The sequence below is a fragment of the Kryptolebias marmoratus genome, linkage group LG2, assembly GCF_001649575.2.
Source record: "Kryptolebias marmoratus isolate JLee-2015 linkage group LG2, ASM164957v2, whole genome shotgun sequence".
NCBI classification, from domain to species: Eukaryota; Metazoa; Chordata; class Actinopteri; order Cyprinodontiformes; family Rivulidae; genus Kryptolebias; species Kryptolebias marmoratus.
The window spans coordinates 24,453,676-24,473,175 of NC_051431.1; the positions used below are offsets into that span (position 1 = coordinate 24,453,676).

At 40.8% G+C, this 19,500-nt stretch overlaps 1 protein-coding gene across 2 annotated transcripts; it reads left to right on the forward strand.

Moving 5' to 3' along the window:
* Positions 1-77: 77 nt before the first annotated feature.
* On the forward strand, positions 78-9,854 carry nop53 (NOP53 ribosome biogenesis factor). 2 transcript variants are annotated; one of them, XM_017435356.3, is made up of 12 exons: positions 78-308; positions 1,420-1,496; positions 1,635-1,737; positions 3,321-3,523; positions 5,465-5,520; positions 5,603-5,698; positions 5,793-5,894; positions 5,987-6,151; positions 7,981-8,156; positions 8,558-8,624; positions 9,578-9,654; positions 9,755-9,854. In XM_017435356.3, exons 1-12 carry the CDS (start codon positions 103-105, stop codon positions 9,813-9,815), a joined length of 1,389 nt encoding a protein of 462 aa, XP_017290845.1. In that variant the 5' UTR covers positions 78-102; the 3' UTR covers positions 9,816-9,854. The 2 variants fall into 2 exon arrangements, with proteins under 2 accessions (XP_017290845.1, XP_017290847.1); XM_017435358.3 differs by having other exon boundaries at positions 1,638-1,737.
* Positions 9,855-19,500: the final 9,646 nt, after the last annotated feature.

The window sequence follows — 19,500 nt, forward strand, 5'->3', positions numbered from 1 at the left end:
GCGCTTTGCGCCCCCGATCCAGCAGGGGGCGCCACCTGCGTCGATCCGACGTTACAAAAGAAGAAACGTGCTTATTTTTTTTTTTCATTACGTTCCTGCAAAATGGCGGCTGCCAGGAGGCTGAAGCGCGTGGCGGCTTCCCAGCCTGGTTTTTTAACTTTAAAACCCTCCTCGGAGCCCGCAGACCTGGTCGGCAGTCGGAGAAAACGTGTGAACAAGAACAAGAAGAAGAACTGGAACAAATTCAGTGACATTGCCGATGTAGAGGAGTTTTTAGAGGACGTCAGGCATCAGGAGAGGACCACAGGGTGAGGGCTTTAAAGTTCTCCTGCTCTGACTCTCCAACTTTGTTCTTATGTTTGTTCTGTGACAACCCTAATCGACGACTAATTTACACGATTTATTTGTTGAAAATTGCCAAAACATCCGGTCTGTTTACTGTTTACAGGAGAGGTCCAGTCTGAACAACCCGTGTCTGCCATTTCATAATAAATGTTTTAATCTTTAGGAACAATCATGTCAAAACACAGAAGTAGCAATCGTTTTCAAATTTAACTTCAGAGGCGTTTGTAGTGTGTTGACAGGTTGGGTTCTGAGCCCAGAAACATTTAGATTCCTATAGTTTCAGGATTTAGCTCATCTCCAGGTGATGTTAATGTAATATACACTTTTATTTCTTTCCAAAGGGTTCTGTCCTCTTGTTCTCTTCTTCCCTCAAGTCCTGGTGGCTCAAGGGTAATTTGTACTTTTGCCACTTCATACCTTTTGAAGTTTGGTCACTTCGTACCCAGATTTTTGTGCCATGAGTCGATGTTCTGCGTATACTAACCCAATCAACAACGAATAGACCAAATATCGTACAGACTTGTAAATATAAAGTTAAATCTTGAAAAAGCATGTTTATAAATGTTGGTCAATATGAAGTGCATTAACACTACAAAAATATGCAGGACAAAACTGCAGAACAGTGAAATTGTTTAGACTAAACACTAAACATAATCGTTTGTTTTATTTAGATTTTCTTTTTTATAAAAATTAATTTAAAGTATAGCTTCTGCTTGAAAAATTAGCCAACTTTAAGACTACCTGTTCATCTTAATCAACCCATTTAAAAACCACTTCAGTCAATTTGATCTAATCTCAAGGGTTGGCAGACATTTTTCTGTGGATTTTTTTTTGCAAGATGTTGCTGCTATTCTGCTATTCTGTTTTGTGTCACTGCAAGTGAAAAAAGTAACTCAGTATCTTATTTTACCCATTTCAGGTGTTTTTATAGAATACATTTTATGGAATAAAGTTTGGTTTTGTTTCTACATATTTACCAGATGAATAGGTTTCGGCGGCTCATTGGAGAAGTCGTTGGAAGTAGGTGTTTTCTCTGTTTTAAACTTGTTGTAATGTGACTTTACTCTGTTTAAGGGGTCTGCTGTCAGAGAAGTCAGATGACACTTTGTTCTTTGTGGATCTGGGACAGTCAGAGAAACCTGAGCAGAAAGGTAAATCTTTACATTTGTACTTAAAAAAGTGCTGTTCAGTAGTACTGTGTGTGAAATACTGCTACTTCCATCACATTCTTTTTAAAACTATTTATTTCTGAATTTAATCTCATCTTCTTGTGTTTTTCCTCTCTGAAGCAGAAGAACCCGATGAGGGGAAGAAGAGAAAAGGGAAAGCATCACGTCCTCTGAGGATAGACCTGATCCTTCAACACGACTCTCACATTCCACCTCCCAAAGAGTCAGTATCCAGTCCTCAGCCTTGTCCACACCTCATACTCACTTATTTTGCTAACTGAACCACATGTTATCAGCTCACAGCTTTTGGATGGGTTTGACAAACCTCTGTATCTCAATTCAAACAGGATTTCCCTTCACAAAGCTCATGTTTCGTTATGGTCTGTAACTAGCAGGAGGCAGCAGTCCTCTTGTCCTGACCTCACTTCTAGATGGCTCTCAGACTGGGGCCCAATGGTAATTAACGAAACAGGAACCATAACTGTGATTTTAATTATCAGTGGGACTCAAGAACCACACAGCGGATTCCCACCTTTTAAATCTTTGAGTTTGATTCAATCAACAGGAAAATACTTCTGCACCAAATCACATAACTGTTGAACGTGTCGTTATCTTAGATTAGAGGCATTAGTTCGTCAAGGGCCGGAATTTTTATATTTTTACTTTTAATATCCTAATAGCCAAAATAATTGCCTTTTCACTGAGAAATGACTGTAATTCAAAAGACTTGGTTACAGTCTTGGTTGGCAGGACTGTAATTTGTTTGGATATTAATTGAAAATGTTTGTAGAAACAAGATGATAAACATTTTGTTCACTGTTGGGTAAGAAAACAAGTTGCAGTCCAAGAGCCTCAAGTGCAAAGTTAACCTGGAGAACTGCAGGTTTAATGAATCTGAGTACCCCTAATCCCCAGGGGGGGCAAAGAGGGCTCCTTGTGGGATGAAAATTATGATCATTGTTCTAAGGCTCCAGCATACTACATAAAAAGTTGGTTCATGGTTGCAAGACGTTCATGTTTTGCACACACCTTTCATCGTCCATGAGACACTTGGATCAGAACTCCCAGGAAGCTCCTACAGCAGTAAAATGAGTTTCTTCCAGGTGGTTTCTCAACCCTCCTGTCCTTGTACAGATTTTTGCTTCCCTTACTGCGACCAGACGTGTTAATTAAACCGACTGAGACAGCCAGGAAGAGCCGCCTGTGTCTGACTCCATTAAAGCTCACCAGCTTTTCCACATAAACAACTTCTGACCAATCACACGATACTTGGCTAATAACTTATGAAGTTCGACCAGGGCCTTGTGTCATGAAGCTTGGAACGAAGCTGCTACAAGAACAAAAATGATGCAATCTTTGTCACGTAACCATGTGAATGAGAGCCGACTTTTGACGACCCATGGAGTATGACAACAGCCGAAGGGGAAGTTTGGGATCATATTTGACTTTGTACTCTGCTGTGAGGACGTCATCAGAAGAAACAGCATAATGTGCTCCTAACACTTCTCCTTGCACTCTGTGTGTTTGACACACAGTTTGAGTAAACGGTTAAAAATAAAGCTTAGTCAACATGATAATTTGTATGAAGTGTGATGACTGTGTGTATCCGGTGATGATCTCATCCTTGCGCTCCCAGTATTTCCTCTTGAGGGAATGTGAAGAAGACACACAGGAGCTCAGGCCTCTGTTGTGTGAATGGGGTCCTGGGATCTGAGGATTTGAAAATGCACACACACCTTGTTGCACACTGTGTGTATTCTCCACCCTTACAAAAATCAACTAATTGTCCTCTGTCTTCCCCACCAGTGTGCTGGCTTACCAGCAACCCAACGCCAAGAAGCTCCGCCGCATCGCCCAGAAGGCCGAGCAGTTGGCGGCCAGAGGCGTGGTGCCCCGGAGGCAGAAACGGCTGCTGAACAGACGGCCCATCGACAGGACGGTCAACAAGGCGGTGACGGAGGCCAACAACAACCCAGACAGAGGATATTACAACCTATGGGGACAAGAGTGTGAGTGGAGTGTGTGTTTCTCCATCCGGTGATGATCCAGTATTCCCTTTTATGGGAATGTAAAGACCAGCACAGAGCTCAGACGAGGGTTGTGTGAACGCTCCTCTGGGATCTGAGGAAGTACGAAGGACAACATGAAATCAGCAGTTTGTAGAGTTTTATCTGAAGCTGGCAGGTGGAAAAACAGAGATGCTGCTGAACATAGACATGTTCTGATTTGTTTCTGTCACATGTTAAACATTTATTTTATTTATTACAGATAAACTCTATTAAATCTGTGTTTACACAGTTTGGGTCAATAGAGCCAGGTTGCTTTTTGGGGTTGACAGAAAACAGGTAGCATTGATACAAAGCTGAGTTGAGGTCATTATTGATGAGTTTGAGGTCTTGTCTGTACTACTTCAGATATGTTTAATATCAGATTTTCTACTAGTTTTTCACCTGAGTTTTTCTTGAGAAAAAGGACTTTTTTTTTTAAATGATTTCAAAATGGAGCTTTTTAAAAACTCTGTTTATGGTTTATTTGTGCCAACAGGAGATACGGCATAGATGATATGAAAAAGTAACTTATCAGTCTGTTTTGTACTGGGATCTTCATGTAAGGACTTAATGTATCCATTCAGAGTTTAACTTCCAGCTTCCTGTAAGGAATCCAGTATTTCCTTACATGCCAATGAGCTGAAAATGTTCTTTTTTTAATATTTTCTATACTATGTAATGTGGATTTTCTCACCACCTAGTGGCACACATGGTATTTCAGTGTTTTTATTATGTGGACAGAAGAGAAAAATATAGAGAAACAGAATATCTGGAGTAGTGCAAACAGTCTCAGGTGGTGATGAATGTGGAGCAGTTGTCTATAGAGGTATTTTTTTAATTTTTAAAGTAAACACAGGCTCAGAGACATTTATCAGAAAATCAGGAGTCGAGGTCTGTAGGAATTTTGGCCAAATTAAATTATATAAAATTAACAGAACAAACTAAACTGTGACAAATTTAAGTTTTCATTGTCCCACCTGCTGGTGGTAACATGTTAGTTGGAGTTTGATTTAAGAGCACACTTTTAAGGAGTCTTTAGTCCAAAAGCGGAAGTCACACTCTGACATCTGTCCATTTCTTTTTATGTGGCATGATTTAAAAAAAAAAAAAGAGACTGTGGCCCGAATGGGCTTTGTGACATTGACTTGTGCAACCAGAACCCATCAATCTGCTCCACACTGAGCTGAGAGCAGCAGGTCACCGAGGAAACGCCTCCGTCACCAGGCAGACCTCTCCGTGCTGCTCTCTGATCATGGCATCTCACACAAACACACACTTCTTGACATTTCTCCTTTTTTCTTCTTAGAAGAAATGGGATGAGAACTTTTTTTTTAAATATTACAGATGCAATATTCTAGCAGACAACACTGCATCTAACCAGGAGCCAAAAATATTTCTGCTCGTACTGAAAACCCCAACTAGTTTGTGCTGAAGTCCCTATAAGTTGCTGCGGAATAGAGAGCCCACAGGATTCAGCTTTTGGTCTAAAGTGGCCGTTCTGAAGGTGATCTGCAGCAGACAGCAGTGATCTGACACTAAGACGTGTAAACTGACACTGCCAGCAGATAGGATCAGGTGAATCAAAAGCTTTATTTTATGCGTGGAGCATGTGGGTTCTGCCCCGATCGGATGAGAAAGCTGTTGCTTTTACATCTGTAGCCTGTTTAGGTTCAGTCAAATCAAATGTAATGAGCTTCAGCACCATTTAAGCTACTGTCCAAGTCCAGTTTTCCATTCAGCTGACCTGGTTGGGAACTGAAGAGTTGTCTGATTTAATTTCACATTTGTTGCATTCACATTTAAACATGTGAACCTTTTACAATCTGACTGATTAAATGATTACATGTTGCTGTACAGCACGTGTTCATTTGTTTCTGTTTTTTTTCTTTCTCCCTAATGCAGCCAAAGATTCAGCTGATCCCTGGTACCTTCAACAAACTGGCAAGAAGCTGGTTAAGGTGGGACTAAGCAGTGAGAAGTTAAGTTTTCTCCAACATCAGGCACTTGTTTGTAAACATTGGTGGGTTTTTGTTCGGTCAGCGTCCGGAGAAGCTGAACGAGAAGCCGTCCGTGCTCCCGGCCGTGGAGGTGATTGCCCCCGGTGGCTCCTACAACCCCGACTTCTTCTCCCACCAGGTAACTCTGAGATCCCTGCCTTCAGATTAAAACCTCATCACGTGCTAATCAAAAAGGTTTTCCTCATAACCTGGTCGTCTCTGTCTAAAACCAGGTGTTGCTTCAGGAAGCTCACAATGTGGAGGTCAAGAAAAAGAAGCAAGAAGACAGGCTAGAGAAACAGCTGGCTGTCAACAAAGAAGACAGAGCCACAGAGGTGCAGATCACTTCCCCAGCTCTCTCTCTCTCATGTTGTGCTTTTATTTTTGGTGCAGCTTTTTGACGTAAATCGTCTTTGTTTATTTTTAGGAAACGGCTCTCCGAGAAGTGGTGGAAGGTTTGATAGAGGAGGAGGACGACGAAGTAGGAGCTCCTAACAGCAAGGAGGACGACGAAGCGGCCGTGGCTGCCATCGCAGTGACTGAGAAGAAGACTGAAAGACAGAGAAAGAAAGAAAAAGCAGAAAAAATTAAGGTACATTTGCAAGTACTGAGAGCTAGTGCTGCAAAGGTATTAAAAATGTATCATGTAGTGTCGCAATCAGATGGACCCTCACTGCCCTTGATGCCCACACTGGGCTGTAGATGATGAAACACGCAGGCTGCTGGTGTCACCATGATGGAGTGAAAATAATCTGGGCTTGTCAACTCGCATTGTTGTTGCAGCATTCATCACTGATTTCACAATTTAATTTTTTATATACAAGTCTGTCCTAAGACTGGGTGTACTATGTTTTGGCATCGCCGGAGACCTCATGGGTCGAGGATGATCCCTATTGATTTCAAGGTCACAGAGCAAAGGTAAAGGTCACAGGTGACCCCTTTGTGGAAACCTTGTTCGTGCTCTAACTCTGCCCCCGTGTAATGGAGGAATGTCAAACTTCATAGGTGGACACCTCATGGGTCGAGGATGATCCCTATTGATTTCAAGGTCACGATGTCAAAGGCCAAGGTCACAGGTGAACAACTCTAGACACATTCAGGATTGTTGTGTGAGGGAATTCATGCTTTGGATTTTATTTACTCTGATTTCTGATGGCTGTATTGTGTTCCATTGGAGGTACTCGTGTCGGTATTTGACATCCCTCTCAAAGCTCCAGTTTAAGTTTATTTTATCACGTTCAAGTTTGCATCGTTTTTGCTAGAATGGGCTGTTTTGACAAGCTGTTGAGTTGTGGGATGTACTTGGATTTTCCCACTCTGCTTTTGCATTTTGACTTAGGTTTTGTTAAATAATTATTGACTCGTGTTATGTCAGAAGCTGTTTGTCGTCTGAGAGTGCATTTGCCTAATTTTAGACACGTTAATAAGTTTGGATATGTTAAACCAGGGGTGTCCAATCCTGGTCCTCAAGTGCCACTATCCTGCATGTTTTCCTTGTTTCCCTGCTCCAACACACCTGATTCAGTGGTTAAATCACCTCTTCATGTTCTGCAGAAGCCTGTTAATCACCCATTGATTCAAATCAGGTGTGTTGGAGCAGAGAAGCAAGTAAAACCTGCAGGATGGTGGCCCTCAAGGACCAGGATTGGACACCCCTGTGTTAAACCTTTAAATTATAAGAAGTGGTTTATTTTTTTACCTTGACTAAATTAGACTCTTAAACCTAAACAAATTAGATATATATAAGATGAACTTGATACAAAGTTAATGAATTTGCCAATTTGACAATGACCCTTTCCAGCAAAAAATAGCTTTGCTTCAGGACTTTACATGCTGTTCATAGAGGGAGGCTTAAATGTTTTTGCAATGATTTTTCATCAGGAGATGCGCTAGTGGCTCTGCAGTCTTTAGGCCATGCTGACGCATCTCTTCAGTGTGGCATTTGAGTGAAGTGTGAAAATTATTAAAAGCCACCGGTGTGTAACATCTGTACAGTACAGAGCTTCCTGTTAGCACCAACTGCCTCTTAAAAAGTGAGCTTGTTTAAGTGCACAGCCTCCGTTTTTCATGGCTTTGTAATTTAATTGTGACGTTTATTCATTTGTGATTCACCGTGCAAATAGTTACATCCACTCACCTTCACTGTAAAACTTAGAGAGCAATGTAAGTTAGGTTATGTTGCAAAAAGCAACAATAGGATGACTGGTGTTGTTAAAACGTTAAAACATGGATTTTCTTCCCGCCAGTGCTTCACATACTTGTATATCAGCCAGTCAATGAGAAAATATATTTTCTCACATGTTTGTTTTTGCCTTGTAGAGCCTTTCTTTTTAACTGTGAAATGAGGATGTGACATCTTGAGTTTGTTGTGGAGGCTGTCAGAAAGTCATCCTCCTCCTCTTCCTGTTAACCTGACTCCAGGAGCAGCAGCGGCTGTCCAGCAGACGACAGAATGCCCAGCAGCAGCAGCTCTTCCAGCTTCGCTCCATCAAGACCTCCATCAAACAGCAGGAGCAGAAGACCAAGAAGAAGCAGGTGCAACGCAAGGCCCAGCAGGAGGCCCAGAAAGCTCAGCCCAGACGCCTCGGAAAACTCAAGTACGTACCTCACTTTATTAAACGTGAGCTTCTCCTGACATGTCTTCTCAGTGCAGGTGTTGAGATTTAAACTATGAACTTGAACACAACACACAAGCTGGGTCTCAGTTTATGTAAAAACAGCCCAATGTTGATTTGGTTTCTAAGGCACTAAGTGATTGTGAGCGTGTACAAAACAGGTCGCTGTGTGATTAGGCTCTTTCATAAAACAGCTAGGCAAAATGGCCGCACAGATGTGAGCTTTCAGAAATGAAGCAGCAGCGTGGAACCAAAAGGGCCATGGAGCAGAACTCGGCTGCTTTTAGGTGTTTCACTACGCAATAAATGTGTGATGGACATCTTTATCATAACATTCTCAAAACTCTCTCTGAAATGAATCTGTACTGCGTTGTTTTTCTTAGATTTCAGACTCCAGACCTGGACATACAGCTAAGTGACGAGCTGGCCGGCTCCCTGCGACAACTCAAGGTATGTCATTCACTTTATTTTTTAAATGTGTGGTTAGCCTGACGTCTCTTAAGCCAAGTTTCACACTGTGCACTTTTTGGCCACTTTGGACAAAATCTGTTGTGGGAAAAAAAAAAGACGTAAGAAATAATTTGATCGGGAGCTTGAATTGGTGTTCAGTCCTGTGGTCATTCAGTGTGACAGGCTCACCAATGGCGCTGTCACGACCAAAGACGACCTGCAACAAATATCAAGCAGTGATGGAGATTTTCTGGGAAAGTAGTCCAGTGTTGCAGTACTGCTGCGGTCATCTTTTTTAGCCTTAAGAGCGTCCACAGCTGTCTGTCTTTCCTCGTCCTCCCCCTCCTATTTTAGTTTATGATTCTAATAGTTGGAGTGTGAACACCAATGCTTAAATTCATTTTATTGTAAGACTGCTATCTCTGTTGGATCTTTATGATGCACTCAAGTCTCCTGTGGCAAAAACTTACTCAGTTCAGCATCTAATATTGATGCAGGTTACGATGAAGATTTTTGACTCTCGAGCTCTGTGTGGTGTGTAGACTGGTCTGTTTACTCTGATTGAATCGTTAGTTTCATATAATCATTGCTTTGTGTAAAACCTTACTGAGCCTTGTGATTGTAAATTTTCTGATTTGGGTGGGAATTGCATATTTAAGCAGAGCAGAGTGGCTATGCAGGGGTGGGCAGTCCTGGTCCTCGAGGGCCACTATCCTGCATGTTTTACTTGTTTCTCTGCTCCAACACACCTGATTCAGTGGTTAAATCACCTCTTCATGTTCTGCAGAAGCCTGTTAATCACCCATTGATTCAGATCAGGTGTGTTGGAGTAGAGAAACAAGGAAAACATGCAGGATGGTGGCCCTCAAGGACCAGGGTTGCCCACCTCTGGGCTACGGTCTTGTGGATTTGTCTGGACTTGTCCTAATTCTTGTAATGTCATGACTCTGCAGCCAGAGGGCAGCATCCTCAAAGATCGCTTCAAGAGTCTGCAGAAAAGAAACCTCATTGAACCCAGAGAAAGAGCCAAGTAAGGACCTCATCAACTTTTGCATTATTCAACCCACACTTGTTACCAGTAAGGTGTAAACTGAGTAAAACCTATATTTTCACTCTTTAATGTCTTTCAGGTTCAAGAGGAGACTCAAGCTGAAGTATGTGGAGAAGAGAGCCTTTAAAGAGATCACATAATCACTTGTAACAGTGTTAAATAAATTACAACAAACAGCATTGTGTTTGGTGTTGTGTAATAGGAGCCTTCTGAATTTAGGGTTATCAAAACATTTTTAGTGTTACAGCTGTGAGTCGGTGTGCCACGAGTCGAGAGTTCGGGTTTAGGTTCAGCACAGGGTCAGCGGCAGCATCGAGTATTTTAATCCACTTCGTTATTTATTTATGTTTTACCCGGTTTATTTTACCTGTAAGTAGATTAGTTTTTCTAAGGTTACTGCAGCTTCACACAGATATTCTCACATATACTCAGTTTCTTCGTGGGACTTTAAAGCATTTACATTTTAATCTCGTAGCTTAAATCTAATGAGCATTTAGTTTGGCATTACAGAACAGGTTATTTCAGAAGCTGTTTTCCATATCATTGTCCTGTTTTTCCACGCAAACTGTTTCCTCTGTAGGCCCAAACGCAAACGGCAAAAAATACACAGAGAAAAATTAAGCAGGAACTGAAACGACACATTTTGCCATTTTTTTGTTCCACGCATTTAAAGTTTTATGCAAAGTTGAATTAAAAGTTTTAATTATTATGAACTTAAAACTGATTGGTGTTAGGAAACTGGTCAGTAATACTGACTTTAACCTACAGGTCTAAAACCATAATTGCCTCCAGTGTCCTTCTGGCCCCATGGTGTCGAGAGCTTGGCCAAAGCTTCTTACCCATTAATCAGCGTAAAAATGTAATCTTACCTTTAGAGTCTTTAACACCACCACCACCACGAAGCAGGGTAAATCACTTGATCTCCTGTCACTCGATAAAGTGTGAATTACGTGCTGAACCTGATCCCTTTTCAGTGGCTTAGTAACATTTTTACACAAATTACCTGCTGATGAATTAACCTGTTGACTCTGAAGGCTATCGTCTGCTCCCGAAAAACTTGTCCTCTTCTTTTTAACTAAAAGGATTTACTGTAAGGAGCATTAACACATGCTGCTGATAAGCCTGAAGCCCTTTGTGTCATCATTAAACAATCTGTACAAAGAGATAGTGTAGTTTCTATATTTATGTTGCTGGCCTTCTGAAGGGAAGTTTTGTAGATAGTGTTTTACCTGTTGTAGATAAATCTTTGATTGGCTTCAGTTTGGAGAAATTTGAGAATTGAAGTTGCCTGAAGTTGACAAAATCTACTTTGAAAGTGGGTCCACTTGAACCACACTGACAGGCAAATAACGTCTCAGCCCAAGCCATCGATTAAATATAATGCTAGATGCCAAATGTTCCCTCCTTCCCTCGTTGTTGGTAAGCGAAGCCAACAGGACCCAGTTTACGAGTGCTGCCATGTTGTAGTTTTGGAACCAGAGTCTGTGCCGTAGCGTCATGGGGGCTTAAATCCCACCTACTGTGGTTCATGCTTTTATTTAAGCCTTTATTCCGCCACCAATTTCCCCTTATTCCTGCAGAAATATAAAATTCCTGACTGAAGTGCTCCAGACTGCGCTGAAGGTGCTACAACTAACTGCTAACGCAGCTCTTTTTGTAAATGGAGTCATTTTTCAGTTGTCCCAGTCTCGGCATGACTTGGTTCTACACCCATTACAGCCAATGCTGTGGCCGTGTCGAGGCCACCCTCCCTCTGTCGGTCGGAGCTATAAATCGAGTCAATTTGGTCTAACGTCTGAATTCTGTCGTCAGCCAACAAGCCCGGAAACGTCTGCGCCCCCTTAAAGTATATTTTATGAACATTTGGGTTATGCAATATATAGAGAAACTCAAAATATATTTTTAGTAATTACTGATCTTCATATCTGCATTGATAACATCGTGGTATGGCCATTTGTAGTGGATTGACAGTCCTTTGAACATGATAGGGGTCAGGTTGAGGAATTAGATTTTTCAGTATCTTGTGGGTCCGCCAGCTGCGTCTCTCAGAGCAACACATCTTCTTCACATGGAGTTGATCACATTGTCTATGGTGGCCTGTGGAATGTTATTCCGTTCCTCTTGGAGTGCCACACGGAGCTGACCCACATTGCCTGGAACTGGAACACGGTCCCGTGAACATCACTCTTCTCCAGCGTGCTAAGGGCCATCGGACATGTGCATTCGCCCATGCAAGTCGGTTCCTACGCCAGACAGCAGTGAGATCCAGACCACGGTGAGGGCTTCCGAGCATGCAGGTTGGCTTCTCATAGGCGGTTACCGACAGAGGTGAGATGTGTCTGTTGTGAAGACCAATAGTCTCATCAGCTGTGTATGTCGCTGGTCTTAGCCGATCCTGCAGATGGACGAGCCGGATGTGGCGATCTCATGCTGGAGTGGTTACTCGTGGCCGACGAGGATGAGGTCGATTTGAAGTAGTGCCAGTCTGTTGGAAACAAACTCTTAAATGGCCTATGGTCTGATAATGGACATTGACCCGTGCAGCTACTGCTCTGGTGGACATCCCCGCATCCAACATGCCAATGGCAGGCTCCCGCATAACTTGCGAGATCTGAGGCATTATGACCTGTGACAAAATTTGACATTTTGGGGTGGCCTTTTATTGTCCCCAGTCCAAGGATTGTCCAGCTGTTGTTCATTTTGTCTGATCACCCACTGGACATGCCCCACTCATGCACTGAGTAAAAAAACAACAACTCACTGAGTAATGCTCACCGACAGCAAGTTGGAATAAAAATTATACACAAATCAAGAGAAATATTACTTTTGTACAATAAAATGTCAGCAAATGCTCATTTACAGTTGTTAACTACACATGGCAACAATATTTGACAATATTTTTGTTCAGTATAATTAAAAACACAGTACATACCTTACAGTTGTGAGGTATTGAAAGTGGTGGCGTTCTTGCAAAGGAGACACTCTTTTGATTGACGTCGCTCTCTGGCCAATCAATGACCTGCAGTCTGCTGACGTCAAATCTTCAGCTCAACTCGGCTCGCTTGAAACCTCGACTGAGTAGGTTCCTTGAAATGAGCTGAAAGTGGGCGGGGGGGGAACCATTATTGTGTCTACCACATTATCTTGTTAATTTGCTAAATATTGTCCATTAAACTCAGAAAATAAATCCTATATTTAAACTGTATGTGTTGAGTTTTTGACCACATTCATTCTGTGAAATGTCACAAAAATGCAGATTTTAGTACCAATTTATGTTCTCTTCTACTTCTACTTATTGGTTGTAAAAAAACAGTTTTTAAATCTCTGTGATTGGTAAATATTTATGGATACACCACAAATGATCTTAACAACGTAGTGTGATGAACAAACAGAAAAATAAGCAGCTGGTCAAGTCTTTATAAGAATAGTTTTATGTTTCTAAACTAATAAGCTGTTTTTTTATGAAGGTAAAATTCACAAAGCAGTAGAAAACACTAAAAGTTACAGATGAAAACAGTTTTTTATGTTCTATGTCTATAAAACCACTGAACATTTTAATGAATGTCAAGAATCTTCTTGAGAATGTTCTCAGTCTGTTCAAAAATTGGTCACTTCAGATACTTTAGATCAGGGGGGTCCAATCCTGGTCCTCGATGGCCACCATCCTGCAGGTTTTACTTGTTCCTCTGCTCCAACACACCTGATATGAATCAATGGGTGATTAACAGGCTTCTGCAGAACATGAAGAGGTAATTTAACCACTGAATCAGGTGTGTTGGAGCAGAGAAACAAGGAAAACATGGAGGATAGTGGCTCTCCAGGACCAGGGTTGCCTACCTCAGCTTTAGATCTTCACTATCTGGTTCAGGTGGTGGTGTGTAGTCTGAAAATTGCCCCGCCTGAGCAGGTTAATTACTGAGACACTTATGTTTTATTTTTTTTTAGCAAAGTGCCAGAGGCTGTAACAAGAAATCAGAATGAAAGAAATAAAAACGAAACTGAGCTGGCTCCTCTTGAGTTAATGAAGCTAATGCGACAGTTTATCACTGGGAGGAAATGTACTAAATTAATGTTTTATAAGAGATGATGTTGGGAGAGGCTAAAGGGACTTTAAAGTTGTGTCATTCTGTGTTGCATTTTGCAATGAGAGCATCAATTTAAAAATGTTCCTAATTTAAGTCATGGATGTTTTGGGTACAGCTCCCAGCAGCCATCACTATTTTTCACTTAAGGAGTAAAAGACAGTGATTTTAATTCAATGTTATTTGTACAGGTGCTTTATAAAAACAGTGTTACTTAGCAAACATACAACAGTTGTTTTGTATAAAGGACTTCCAGCCAATTACTATTTAACCGTGTTTGTCCTAACTCACTGGCTTCACATCTGTCTCCATCCAGCTTTAATTTAGTTTGATTAAAAGAGTTTAATAGAACAAGTATTATATGTTGTTTTGGCTGAATAGCAGAGCAGCAATTTCCACTATTGTCGCAACAAGAAGGTCTTGGGTCCAAATCCCAACTGGAGCCTTTCTGTGTAGAGTTCACACATTTTCTCTGTTCTTTTGTAGGTTTTCTTCGGGTTCTCTGGTTTCCTCCCACAGAGGAAGCTCCCCGTGACCTGGAACAGAATTTAATGGACACAGAAAATGAAGAGATGATGTCCTATAAATCATTTTCAAATTATTCTCATATACTAAACAAAAATATAAACGCAACATTTTTGCTTTTGCTCCCATTTTTCAAAGATCTAAGACTTTCTCCATGTACACAATCAGCCTTTTTCTCTTTAATATTGTTTACAAATGTGTGTAAATCTGTGTTAGTGAGCACTTCTCCTTTGCTGAGATAATCCATCCACCTCACAGGTGTGGCATATCAAGATGCTGATTGGACAGCATGAATGTACAGGTGTGCCTTAGGCTGGCCACAATGAAAGACCGCTCTAAAATGTGCAGTTTTATCACACAGCACAATGCCACAGATGTCTCAGGTTTTGAGGGAGCGTGTAATTCGCATGCTGACTGCAGGGATGTCCACCAAAGCTGTTGCCCATGAATTGAATGTTCTTTTCTCTACCATAAGTTGCCTCCAAAGGCGTTTCAGAGAATTTGTCTGTACATCCAATCGGCCTCACAACCACAGATCACGTGTAACCACACCAGCCCAGGACCTCCACATCCAGCATCTTCACCTCCAAGATCGTCTATGACCAGCCACCCGGACAGCTGCTGCAACAATCGGTTTGCATAACCAAAGAATTTCTGCACAAACTGTGAGAAACCATCTTAGGGAAGCTCATCTGCATGCTCGTCATGCTCATCGGGGTCTCCACCTGACTGCAGTTCGTCATCATTGATGGTGTATGGCACGTTGGAGAGGTGTTCTCTTCACGGATGAATCCTGGTTTCCACTGTACGGGGCAGATGGCAGACTGCGTGTATGGCATCGTGTGGGTGAGCGCTTTGCTGATGTCTAAGAGACATCAAGATCCTTGCACGGCGCCATGATGCAAGGATCTGTACACAATTCCTGGAAGCTGAAAACATCTCAGCATACTCACCAGACATGCCACCCATTGAGCCTGTTTGGGATGCTCTGAATCAGCGTGTTTCAGTTCCTGATAGTATTCAACAACTTTGCACAGTCATTGAGGAGAAGTGGACCACCATTCCACAGACATTCAACAACCTGATGAAGTCTATGTGACGGAGATGTTGCACTGACTGAGGCAAATGGTGGTCACACCAGTGTAGTAAACGTTTTGGAGTAGAAAGGCCATAATAAGAACAATTCTACTGTAAATGTTCGTTTTTCTAAACAAACACAGTTTACTGCTTATTTGTGTTCACGTTTTATCATTCATTTCTGTGCATCCACAGACTACCAAATATCGATTCCTAAGCATCAATATTTGCAGAAATTTTAGCGTTTCATAAATAGTTGGAGTATTTTGGTCGTCACTAAAGAGATATAAGAACTAATAAATCAAGTGTAACATGTTCACTGAGCTTATCACCTTACAAGGGGAGAAGAACATCTTAGTGTCTCCCTGTGCCAGAGACAGTGCGGCCAAGTTATCTGTATTTCTGTCTGCCTCTTTTGCCTTGCTCTCCTCACGTGTGAGACACGGTACTGCCAGATTGTCTTGACATGGGGTAGAAGGGATTACGTGTGAGTGCAGTCACTCATTACAGAATAGATTATTACTCCTCGGGTCTGAGGAGCCGGAGTGACAGAGGAAGTCATTAAAACCACTCAGAATAGAGAAGCCACTGAGTATATATGTCAGACTGTAACTACTCAGTGTGTGAGGCCCCAAGCTGGAAATGAGCAGGCTTTAGGTGTCTCCTTCCTCTTTCAGATACAGACGTTTGGCACAAGCAGAGCCACGTGAACACAATAGGCTTCGTATTGCAGGTTAATTGTTGTAAAAAAAAAAAAAAAAAATAGAATTTTCCAATATGAGGTAAAACTCACACAATGCAGCATTTTTGCAAAGAAAATAATATTTAGGATCTATTATAAATTCCTCAAAGGTCAAATTTATGGGGAAACAAGATGTTGACGTTTTTACTCAAGGAACATTAACTGTGGATTCTGCATAAAAAGTTCTTGATTTCTTTTTTAAATTTAATAAAATAAAACAAACATTAATTTTGGAGTGTGGAGAAAGCTGTCTTGGTCAATGTCCATCTGTTTAGTTTTGTCTTGAAAAGTATGAAATATATTTTTTAGTGTTTTGCCGGTTTGGATAAGTGTGGAGTAAAGACAAAATGGTATGGACCATCATATGTTTTCAGACTCTTTTTTTTTTGTTGTTTTAATGCAAATTATAATTTGTAAATAATTATTTTTCACATTAGATGCTCATGTCATGAAGACTGTTTAAAAAAAAAAAGTGTTCCTAAAGAAAGAAACTAAATCTGCACAATTTTTAATTTTTTTTCTTTTATCGATGGTGTTACGGTGGTTGTAATGTAGTAGGAGGTGACGTTAAAACTCACAAACCTTATTACAGTAACTGTGCCGTTACACCAGGTGCCATTACAAAATACAATGTTGTCTTGTCTCTTCTGTCTTACTCTGTATTTCTTTTTCTTTCAGTCTTACTGTCCCATACTGTCACAGCAGCGCCATCTAGCAACAAGAAGTAATAACAGCACCAGAACTGAACATAAATACATTTACTGTCTATTTCTAAGAACACAACAGATCATTAATGTGTCCCTAACTTAAAGATTTGTTAATGCTTGCCAACTATGACATACATTTATTTACCTATGGAAACACCCAAAGCAACAGGATCCATGGAAGAGGCATTTGGGGCTTAGGGTAAAGGTTAGTTCTCTTCATTCTTTCTCTTTTAATTTGCAGATTCTCTCATATTTTCAACAACATGTCTTCCCTTCGAGTTTACACTCAACTGATTCTGCCATAGTTGTTGGTCTACACAGACTACGACCATCGTAATGTAGGTCAATCCTGTGACTCAAGCTTCCACTTGGTTTTTGGCAAATTCAGCTGAGTGCTTTGTTTACTTTAAATGCATACCCGCATTTCAGAATTGTATATCAATATCTAGAAAACAAATGAAGTAATCTCTTTCAAACTGCACCGTTTGACATAGTTCATGAAAACCTTTTTTACGTTTGGTTTCATAATTTGCAGTGAGTACTTTTAAAGATGGACATATTTATAATTTACTACATAAGTCCTTAAGTTTATTGATTTATCCTTCATTGTCTTTGTTTTTGTGTTACTGATTAAGAAACCCCTTGATTTTTGCTGACTCATACATGTTTCATAAAGTGGTTGTGCCTCGTGTGATAAAACGAGTTGCCCTCTAATAAATTAAATGATGTTTGCTGTTCAGTCCACAGCTGCTCCATATGTTGACCTGACTTTGGACAAGATGGTTGCTTCCAGTGGGGAGGACCTTGTATCATTCATGATGATGCACCTGTGTGTCATTAATGTTAGACTGCCCCAGACCTGAAGCATACTAAGTTTTTTCCGTTTTACCCTAAATTGAAACACAGTTTTACTAAATGTACATTATTTTGTTTTAAAGACTTGAACCCTGGTAACAAAATAAGTCATATGTTAATTATGAAAAATGGAAAGTTTTTACTAAATGTTGATCTCTGCTATTCTTTTTTAAGGCACAGTTTTTAGAAACAGTCTTTGAAGCATATAGATAAAAAAAACACTGTTGTGTACGTTTATTGTAAATTTACACACTTTCAATACCAACTATCATTTGAAAAGTAGCAGAAAATTTGAGTATGGAAAAGAATGAAACTTTAAAATTGAAATTGTGCTGGAACCCTAAAAACACGAGTTTTAATATTAAATTTGTTTATGTACAAATTGCTTATAGTTTCCTATTTGACTGCCTTCAATAGTCCTCCACCGCACACATTGGATTTAATGAAAAATAATTGTCTCTCTAATTTAATCATGTCTAAGTTGCTTGTAATTGTATAGCTCATTCTACCAGTGGTGTGAATTTCCTGAAACCTGTGGAGTTCTCATATACACTATATTGTTAAAAGTATTTTCTCACCTTCTTTCACACACGTATGAACTTAAGTGACATTCCATTCTTAATCCATAGGGTTTAATATGATGTTGGCTGTAAAAGCTTAAACTCTTCTAGGAAGGCTTTCCACAGATTTAGGAGTGTTAATGAGAAGTTTTGACCGTTCTTCCAGAAGCTCATCTGTGAGGTCAGACCCTGATGTTGGACAGAAGGCCTGTCTCTCAGTCTCTGCTCTAATTCATCCCAAAGGTGTTCTGTTGGGTTGAGGTCAGACTCTGTGCAGGTCAGTAAAGTTCTTCCACACCAAACTCCCTCCTCCATGTTTTTATGGACCTTGCTTTGTGCTCTGGTGCTCAGTCATGTTGGAGCAGGAAGGAGCCATCCCCAAACTGTTCCCACAAAGTTGGGAGCATAAAATTGTCCAGAATGTCCTGGTATGCTGAAACATTAAGAGTTCCTTTCACTGGAACTAAGCAGCTGAGGCCACTACCACTTCATGGCTGAGTTGCTATCACTCCCAATTGTTTCCACTTTCTTATAATCCCCCTAACAGCTGACTGTGGAATATTTACTAGTGAGGAAATTTTACAAATTGGACTCATTGCACAGGTAGCATCCTATCAGGGTACCATGCTGGAATTCACTGAGCTCCTGAGAGCGACCCATTCTTTAACAAACGTTTGTAGAAGCAGTCTGCACCTGAAATCAGTGATTTTGATGGGTGAATGATCACCTTTGGCAATACAGTGTATGTCCCAATTCCTGACATTCCAGTTAGTTTGGCCATTACAATGATGAGGTTAAATGATAAGTACCTATGTTTGGGCAAGCATGATGTTTTATTTGTTGCAGTGTTTCAAAATGTGTGCATGACTGAGTGATATGGAGCATCCTCTGAGCAAACTGCTCCAAATTTTAATGACTGCCACTGATTCAGTTTTCTTCATGATTTCATCATGACTCTGTCACACACTCCCCTGTGTAAGCTCAGTATCCTCGCATAGCCTCAGCACATCTCTGCCTTTTACAGCTCTGTGGGAATGAGACTTTGTGTGCATAAGCAGCAATAACAAGAGGATGGCATAAAGCTAGATGAAGAATAAAACATTGTGTGAGATGAGTGTAAAAAAATTATTTTTTAATTTATTTTTTTATGCATGTGTGTGTGTGTTTTGGTGGTTGAGTAAAAAGAGATGAAGGGGATGTGCAGAATGAGGAAGAGGAGGAGGAGGAGGAAGGGGGGGATAAACATAGTGATGGAGAGTGAGTGAGAGGGAGCGAGA

Bases quoted from the DNA above. Each gene is read 5' to 3' on its own strand.
- nop53 (XM_017435356.3), top strand. From the start codon at position 103: ATGGCGGCTGCCAGGAGGCTGAAGCGCGTGGCGGCTTCCCAGCCTGGT. The intron at 5,895-5,986 runs GTGCAGATCACT...GTTTATTTTTAG, and splicing joins AAGAAGACAGAGCCACAGAG to GAAACGGCTCTCCGAGAAGT. The intron at 8,157-8,557 runs GTACGTACCTCA...TGTTTTTCTTAG, and splicing joins AGACGCCTCGGAAAACTCAA to ATTTCAGACTCCAGACCTGG.